At 40.7% G+C, this 9,253-nt stretch overlaps 1 protein-coding gene across 2 annotated transcripts; it reads left to right on the top strand.

Annotated features, from left to right (window-relative positions):
- The first annotated feature begins 1,361 nt into the window (after nt 1-1,361).
- On the top strand, nt 1,362-7,979 carry rps19 (ribosomal protein S19). 2 transcript variants are annotated; one of them, XM_073486015.1, is made up of 6 exons: nt 1,362-1,386; nt 2,133-2,203; nt 2,423-2,523; nt 3,720-3,903; nt 4,610-4,664; nt 7,926-7,979. In XM_073486015.1, the coding sequence occupies exons 2-6, from the start codon at nt 2,133-2,135 to the stop codon at nt 7,953-7,955; spliced, it is 441 nt and encodes a 146-aa protein (XP_073342116.1). In that variant the 5' UTR covers nt 1,362-1,386; the 3' UTR covers nt 7,956-7,979. The 2 variants fall into 2 exon arrangements, with proteins under 2 accessions (XP_073342116.1, XP_073342118.1); XM_073486017.1 differs by having other exon boundaries at nt 1,380-1,467.
- Nucleotides 7,980-9,253: the final 1,274 nt, after the last annotated feature.

Below are 9,253 nucleotides of genomic sequence, written 5' to 3'. Positions count from 1 at the left end.
CCTTTGCACTCAGGTTTTCTTTGATTTTCTCTTGATTTGAGAGAGAGAAAAGAAATAAGAGGGAGCTCTTGACTCTGAAGGCAATGTACTTTTTGGTCAGCATACTGAAGGTGATAAAGATGAGCAGAGATATCAAAGAGACACAGTCTCATCTAAAGGCATTGTTATACGAATCAAAACACAGCAACAGTGTATGAGCTATATTGCTCTACCTACACGGAGTAAACACATGCCCTAAAAGAAGATAACGAGCTTATAAATCATCTATGGTCCACTCCTGTGATCTTTGACGGTTCTTTCAATAATACATAGCCTAAAAATCTCCAGCAGACAGAGAAAGTGTGTAAAGCTCTAGTACCAACCAAGAGTTAAAGCCTGGAGCCACTCCATAGAAAATTGTTTGAGTTTTGTGTACTCAAAATGTTTACTTTAGTTTTTACATGCAAATGACCTTCATTGAACTGTAGGGCTGACAGTCACGGCCTGGAAAATGTGCCTATGTTTCCAAAAAGCCACCCAAGCATATCAATGTTTATACAAATCATTCTCCCGCTGTCTGCCAAAAGGGCAGAGCTCCAGGCGGGGGCACAATGAATCCAATCGAGGGGGCTCCGTTTCACAAAAAGTGACTCTTTTCTGCTGCAATTTTAAATATAGCCACAACACTTTTTGGTAAATTGTGGAGGTGGACACCCTGAGGTGAATACAGATTACACAAGTAGAGGATCATTACAGGCTAAATCAACACTATAGGCTACATTAAATGAATCATTTCTGTGTGCCCTCAGTTTAATGATAGCCTAATGCTTGTGGCATCAGAATCCGTCTACATTTGCCATATTTGTCATTATGTATGAGCATATAATCAATGTAGATTTAATTCTTCGAGTTAATAACACAGTAAAAGCTGAATTTCGGCAACTACGGTAGAACCAGAGACGGAAATAGCCTGCTATTCACAGATCTTGTTGCTGTGTCAAGTTTCTCGGGCACAATGGAGCCTTTTCATGGCAGACATTTTTGACATGTCAAAGCTGGAAAAGCACAAGTGAAATTTCTAACATTAATGATGGCTGCATCCCATTTAGGCGAGCTACTTCCAGAGCTCTGGCATTGTGCTTGCTCACTCACTGACATGGCTTACTGGAACACTTAAATTGAATGGAGCCATCGTTAATGTTACGTTGCTTTTTGCTTTTCCCACTTTAACAAGTGAATATGTCTGCCGTGAAAAGGGTCTGTTATAATGTGATCACTAGACTGTGATGAGAGGCATCGGTGGGAAAAGCAACGCCCCAAGTCTCGCGTAACGAAACGAGATTTGCCCGTTTTAACACGAGTCGGAAACCCCGTTCCATCCTCTTCCCTTCGCTGTCCACAAGCAAGGTAAAGCGCTATTTTCTGTCCGCGGTTTTGCGACACTATAACGCTTCAAATATTTAGCATTTACCCTCGAAACGCGGCCAGGTGGGACATAAAGTACACGTTAACATTTTGGTTGAGATTTCGGCGAGGTTATTGGACCCGTTTGTGTGTTTTACAACGAATTTACTTGGATGTAGCGCTCATACTATATGTGTGATAGTAATGGCTGCTCCCATGCTACCGCGTTGAGGCCTGCTTGCTAGTAGCTAGCGGTGCTGATTTAGCCGTCTACTTACTGCTGAAGTATAACGTTAATATACATATCACCAGGACAGATATCGCTTAAAGTAATCATATTGTGACATCGGTGAATGTATGTATTTTGAGTGACTAGGTTGACGTCTAAATGGGTTTAGCCCGCTCCGTTAGCTAGCTGCCATTGAAGAGTGGTACTCTCGCTGCATGGGGAGCTAATACCGGTGAAAGCATGCAGCCGAGAGCCCCAACACATGTATCAATCCTAAGTTTTTGGACTTCTTGAATTTGGAAATTGGAATTGTTTACAGTAACATCATGAGATAAAATGAGCGGATCAGTCAGGACCACACATCATAGTCAGATTTGGTACCGCCGATGCATCTGTAGTCGTTAATCCAGTCACGATGCTAATTCTACCGGATAGACTCACTTTTAAAGATGTAAAGAGTTGTATTTCGGAGTACTGTAACTTGTATTTAATAAAACGTTGGCATCTTCCTTATCGTTAGATGCCGGGTGTCACAGTGAAAGACGTCAACCAGCAGGAGTTTGTCCGTGCCCTGGCTGCTTTCCTGAAGAAGTGAGTGTCTTAAGTTTGTTATCCACATTTTATTCTTGGCATGTCAATAAATTATGACCCCATGAGTGATTATATAGTGAATCTAATCCTTAGTGAAGAGAGAGACTTTGTCTTATTTTTAAATGTAGTACTTGAAGCAGTCCAGTTGGTGCAACTGCATGATTTGTGTACTTTTTGAGTTGTGTGCACATGATCTTGAACCATCTTTGTTTTCCCCAGGTCAGGAAAGCTGAAGGTGCCCGACTGGGTGGACCTGGTCAAGCTGGGCAAGCACAAGGAGCTGGCCCCCAGTGATGAGAACTGGTTCTACATCAGATCCGGTATGTCAGATATTATGTTCATTTTGGGTTCCCACCGATCATATCTATTGATACAAGAGATTTTTTTTAAAATATCGCAAGTTAGCTGAGATATATACATCAGGGCAATGTAATTCAACCACTTGCTGGTGTCAGAAGCTAAGGCCACCCCCTGATGGGCTCCCCCTGCATTTCAAATCACTGTAGAAAATTTTAGCATTCACATGTTAGCGGTTGCCATAAGTGCAGTCTGGAATTGCTTGGGTCTTTAGATGTCAGCAGGAACTCCTGCTGTGATTTGATGCTCAATTGAATTTTCCTCATACATTTTTCCAATCTCAAGAATGATTAACATCCTGTGTAAAGAACGTACTGTGGTTTGACGGTACACTCATGTTGTCCACATTTAGCCATGGTGATATAAAGTTATGAACATGTTCTAAGTTTGATTTAATCACTTGTTTTTAAGATGTCTGCCATAGCGCCTTGACACCTAATGATTAATGTTGATTAGGGCTGCCTGATGCGGTAAACAAAAAATCATATGCCAATTATTTTGACATATTTCTGTCGTGGTGATGATGATCGGAGAGAAGTCAATTTTGTTTCCCAGTTTTCACTCCAATCTATTAAAATCCTGTTGTGATACTTGTTGGGGTCTGTATCGAACAAGCATGTTTTCTTACATCTGGCGAACAAGATTTGTAGGCCAAGTCATCTGTGCAGCACTTCTGTATTTTATTATAATGCTGTATTGTCCCACAATTCCCCTTTTATCAGAAGATTGCAGTGTCCTGATTTAGATATTGCACCTGGCCATATTGTAATCTCAATATTTCGATTAACTGTGCAATCTACTGTCCACAACATCCCCACTTTTTTTTTTTTTTGCATTCGCATCATAAAATAGTGCTTGAAATCATCATCTTCCATTCTGAAAGCTGTTCAAGTTAAAATGATTTTTTTTGCTGCCATAGCTGAAAGTAGGGTTGATCTTACTTTTGGGTGAAGATGAAAAAGTTCTTTACTTTTGATCTATTACCTTGATGCCTTGCTCTTGAAAAAACACACTACTTTCGTTTGTCTTCATTTCTTACTGAGGCCTCAAACCCAACTATATCTAAACATCTTTATATTACCACGTTGTGATGGAACCCTCAAAGCACTTAACACTGACGCTGCATACTGATGTAACCTCATCTCTTGTGCTCCCACAGCATCCACAGTCCGCCACCTGTACCTCCGTGGAGGTGCTGGCGTTGGCTCCATGACCAAGATCTATGGAAGCCGCCAGAGGAACGGTGTATGCCCTGCCCACTACAGCGTAGGGTCCAAGAACGTGGCACGCAAGGTGCTTCAGGCACTTGAGCTGCTTAAGATGATTGAGAAGGATCCCAATGGGTGCGTGCCTTGATAACATTATACATTTAAAGCTGGACATATTTAATTGTCAGTTTGTTGATGATAAACTCCATGAGTGGCAGTAAAGTATCCACAAATCACACAATACTGTTAAAGATAATCTGAGCCATGTGTTAGGATTTGTATGTGTAATCTTTGTTCATGCTTGTATTAGTTGGCATGATGTGGTGTTTTTTTTTTGGGGGGGGGGCGGGGGCTACTGCAAGTACTGAGTAGTTGACAGCCCCCTCTATACATGTGGTCACATGATTGCAGTCTTGTCACATGTAGATCTCAGTATCCTTTTGGTATTTTCATCTTGTAGACCCAGTAATGTGATTCTGGATAACTGAAATCTTTAAATGCATAAGCTTGAACTTTGCTTTGGGAGTCAGCAATAAATATGTAATCACACTGTATCGAGGGGAATAATTGATTGGCTCGGTTTTTATTCAGTTCAAGTGGGCAGGAAAATCAAATTCCAATTAGAATTGCTTTTGTTTCAGGGTTGATAATGAAAGATTTAGGCCGATGTGTAGGATGGAGAATTGATATGTGGCGCTGCCTGAGTGTAATACTGTGGTCGAAGTGGCGTTAAGTAGTTTTTGAGGACTGAAGCATTTTGTGTATTGATTTTTGACCATGTTATGTAGTTTTGTGATTTCTATTTTCCTGTTTTTAACGTTTGCTTGTCTGTTTCCCTCAGTGGTCGCAGACTAACCGCCCAGGGAACCAGAGACCTGGATAGAATTGCTGGCCAGGTGAGAAACTAATGTCTTTACTAATTGTCATACACACCAGTAACTTGATTTTTTTGAGTACTTAGATTATAGTAAAGGTCTGAGAAGTTGAGGGTGGTTTTATACTCGGGTTATTATGTATGTTCAGGGTGCATCTTTACTTTCCCCAGATATTTGAGTACCATGTACAGTTGAGTGGGTCAGCTCATGCAATGTACTGTTCAAAGTACACAAATTGTTTTTTTCATCCTATGGTGTACCCAAAAACCTATATATCACTTAAAACCATGCAATTACTAACACAGTCTAACTTTAAAATTTCATCATTGCATTTTAACATAGTACACAAGGGACCAAGCCTGACAAACTGAAATAATTAGGGTTGACGGAAAGCAAAGGGAGGGGGGCAGAAGCCGCTTGTAACTGACATTTTACTCGTGGATGTTTATTGCACAACAAGGGCAATGTCATTCAGAGTATGAGCGTTTGTTGTATCTGAAAAGGACATGCTCATTTACTGATGTTGTTTGAATGCTAATGAGCGATATCTCCACTGACACTGTTGGCTGTACACTGTAGTTGTATCTTGCCTTCAGTTCTTCCACAACAACAGTAATTGTTTTACTTGTGATGTATGTAACATCAACTTTTCATCATATAACAAGGTGAGCCACAGGAATCTCATATAGCAAGTTCAGTCGATTAACCTTGGTTTACCAGGTGTGTGTATTGTTATGGCCCTTGTTGATGCATTAATGTGGCTTTTGCAGAAAGAGCAAGTGTTGTAGAGGTTAAGACAGTTTTCCTGAGGTGGCTGAGGTTTGTGTTTCACTTGTTTGCCTCTTTTTGTTTCCTACTGTCTTGATAATGAAAAAACCCAAAGGGGTGTGGACTTCTTAGTCCCTTTTTTAAAGTGCAACCATTGCACTGATGAGTTCAGTATTATGTATGCTTCTGCCTGATCTAACCTACTGCTAGAATGAAAGGCTCCAGTTTCCAGAGTTCCTTAGCTGTTGAATTAATATCATTACAACCTCAAGGTTGTTTTCAGGAACTATGGGTGCGGCCAAGTAGTCGTCTTTTGCTAAAGTTTCCTAACTGAGTGAAGTAAACAAGTTGCACCCATGATAAGATCTGTTTAAATTCTCTAATTGCAAAGGAAAGATACCTAAATGATTCCCTTCGTATCCTGAATATGATACACTGGACCATCTTTAGGCAAAAGAAATGAGAATTCCACCCCCCAGTTTGTTGCAGCGGCAGCATTTAAGCCAGTGCACCACTCGGCCATTCACAAAACCAGAGATCAGATCCTCAAATTACACATCCAGCCTCTGTCAGCCCTAACAACTTCAAAATACAATCAATTCAATTCAAGGTGCTTAGTTGTGTAGGCGGTTTCTTCAGTTATTGCATACATAAGCTTCTAATCAGATCTTAATCGGAGAGAAAGCGAAATGCAACTTTTCTATGATATAATAATAGATTGCTCCCTGACATGTCATGCTTATCTTGCATACATTAAAATATCTTCATATAGTCGTGCTGCTGTAATTTGATGACTTTTTTTTTTAACGCTACAGCCGATAGCAAAACTGCCACAAGTCAACAGTACAGTTAACTCATGAAACGTGTGGTGAGATAGAGCGGGAAAGACAGTGCCTGGATGCTATGAGGCTAGACATGTGACCCCAGATAGTCCACCATAGGTAATACTGCAGTGCAGGGAGGATACACATTGAACAGAGGAAGCAAGTGTACATAAGGCAGATATGATTGTAACCGTTAACAGACACCGAGGTTCATACACGACACTGATAAACCACAGAATAGTGGAATGGCATTAGGCTTAATGGCCGAACAAGGTTTTTATATCATGTCCTCACTTCTGTCCATATTTGCACTCCTCTCTGCTCGTCCCATCTCTCTCTCTGTAGCGAGTGTGCACCAGACCTTTTTAATTGGATGATTTTAATGCCTGGTTAGGTGTTACTGCAGCTCTCAGCACCCCAAATGAAGGCCTAGTATTTTTCACCTGATTGTCATGTTTATATAGCCTGTATTAGAAAACAGAGTTATCAGATGCACTTGTGCAGTCCATCTTCAGAGCCATTGTTGCAAAATGACATAGCCTAGGATAAGTGAAGTTGGATTCCTAGCACAGAAGTTGTCTTTTCTTAAGTCCTCATGAATTGTCCTTCATGTCTTTCCTTGACCTCATGTTAGCCATTTGGGTTAAGGAGAAGAGGTTATGAAAGGACATTGAAGGCAACTACTCGACTGCACCCCATTTGTGCTACACTCTGGCCTTTTATGTTGTGTTCAGATGCTCTAGGATGGTGCCATCAGTGTGTGCGATCACAGAAATATCATCCCCTTGCTTTGATCCGAAACCTTGTCTGTTGCGGGAGTACAAGGCCCCAGTGTCACTTCAGCATGCAATGCGTTTTTAAAGCACTTGTCCTTGGGCAAATTTTCCTCTGCCAGCCAAGTGTTATGTGTCTTGTGTGGCACACTACTGGAATTGTTTGTTGGCTTTCACAAAAAAACAAATCACAGTTGGGCCTGTCAAAAATGAGAGAGGCAGCAGCGTTGTGATAATCCAAGGGTAAAAGGGGTAAACATGAGGAGGGAATTTCATGCTTGGCAAGTCTGCCGTATGGCACCAGTTTTCTCCTTGTTTACCCATGCTAATGAGCAGTATGCAGATGAGCAGACCTGAGCCCAGCCCCGCCTACCTGCTGTACAGAACTGGCTGGATGCGTGTTTGTGTTGCTGTGCTAGCTCCTCACAGATCCCCCTTGTGTGTTGTAGTTTGATGGCTTTTAAAGTTTTTTTTCTTTCTTTGCAAGCAAGATTTCTGTGTACTGTCAGTAGACAGACTATACATGGTGTTTTTGGCAGCAACTGAAACACAGAAAACTGTTTCAGTGTTCACTCTGAAGTCCCCTTGAAATTGTGTTTTGATAGCATCTTACTCCCCAAAGTCTCACATTTCCTGTTTCAAAGACAATATTGCAGCGAGCCTTTAATGTGGCAAGAAATTTACAATAACCCATAAACTGATGGAATATTAAGGAGTTGGGAAATTACATGTGTTCGCGACAGATATAGATGAGTTTAAATAGTCTGTCATTTGTGCCAACTATGGCAGCATGATGAAACCATTAAAATACCATCTTTTCTCCCAGCAAGTAATTGTATTTCAAATGTGCTACAAAACATTATCTGCTACAGGGCTTAAGAATATGCCTCATGATGTTTTTTGTTCTCTTCCCACAGGTTGCAGCTGCAAACAAGAAAACTGTTTAATAAATCTTTTTTGGAGAAAGTCAACTGCTGTGGTCTTATTTTTGTTTTGTTTTTTAAACGAAATAAACCTGAGGACAGCAATGGTCTGAGTATTTTGAAGTGCTCTGCTCATCCTTGTCCAAGATATTTCTTGAATTGATCTTTGGGGTCATATGTCTGGTCATGTTCAAGGCAAATTGATTTAAAAAGGGTAAGATTGTTGACCTGATGAGCTGTTTTCAACCAAAATATGAACACTAGGAGGTGAGTTGGCAAGATGAAACCCATAATAATGCCTGAAATCATCCCAAGCTGGCATTGTCCTGCCTGGTTTTAAATGTCATTTTGTCTAAAGGGCAGCAAATGACCATTAGTTGTAGTGTTTTTCAGATCCTCATATCCTCTAACCAGCAAAAGCTCACTACAGGGTGCTGTTTCATTAAGCTTTTACAAAAGGCTTCCTGGGAGCTTTTTTTATATCAGCCAGCCAACACAGTATCACTTTGGTGGCCAACTGTCCTGTCACAATACCAGTCAACACACCCATTTTAATCTTCTGTTACAGTGCTCATGCTCATTCGATTTGTACGGATTGATCCATGATACCATGACAACCAAAGAAAATTGTTCAGTTAATAAAGGCACATGATTACATTTCCGTAAGCAACACAGTTGGCAGTTCAATAGCCGGGAAGGAATGATGTCATGATTTAGCTGCTTCATTAAGGGCCACAGTGCCACCTAGAGACTGAAACATGCAACAGCACAATCTAAGACTAACATCACAACATATCATTGAACAAATACTGTGCATTTTCTGTTTTAGACTATCAGTTGGAAAACAATATCCCAACTGGTATGTTTGTAAAAGTGTCACAAGAAAATATCTCTGTAGTCATGTAGTGTGTGGGGGTGAATGGTCATTTAAAGCAGTCCTTTACTGCGACTCCAGATGTGCCAACTTGTCTTATCAAAACAACCCAAATGGTGGAGGGGAAAAAAATTACATTTGAATATCCAACCAACATTTTCTAAAATGTACATTTTTTTTATATTTCTGATTTTCATTTTGGTCAAGTCAGAATATTTTCTTGTGCTTTTCCAAGGAGCTACACTCGGGCGTGTCTTTGCACGGAGGCCAATCAGTGAGAGCACTTGACTGATTTAATTTGGCGGTGCTCCTGAGATCCTGCAGAGGGTGCCAAAGCCTATAGAATATCCATCATGGCTATACATGCACTTTGGGGTGATTACCTCTCGGGTGCCTTCACAGATCCAAAAAGAAAAAAAAAACTGTTGCCCTTTTTATTCCAATAGCA

This window comes from Pagrus major, chromosome 17 (genome assembly GCF_040436345.1).
Source record: "Pagrus major chromosome 17, Pma_NU_1.0".
NCBI lineage: Eukaryota > Metazoa > Chordata > Actinopteri > Spariformes > Sparidae > Pagrus > Pagrus major.
The sequence above is the reverse complement of the archived record's forward strand: the minus strand, read 5'-3'. Positions and strand labels throughout refer to the sequence as shown.

Excerpts from the sequence above, each read along its gene's own strand:
- rps19 (XM_073486015.1), top strand. The coding sequence starts at position 2,133 with ATGCCGGGTGTCACAGTGAAAGACGTCAACCAGCAGGAGTTTGTCCGT. Across the intron at positions 2,204-2,422 it reads CTGGCTGCTTTCCTGAAGAA|GTCAGGAAAGCTGAAGGTGC; the intron begins GTGAGTGTCTTA and ends TGTTTTCCCCAG. Across the intron at positions 4,665-7,925 it reads TGGATAGAATTGCTGGCCAG|GTTGCAGCTGCAAACAAGAA; the intron begins GTGAGAAACTAA and ends CTCTTCCCACAG.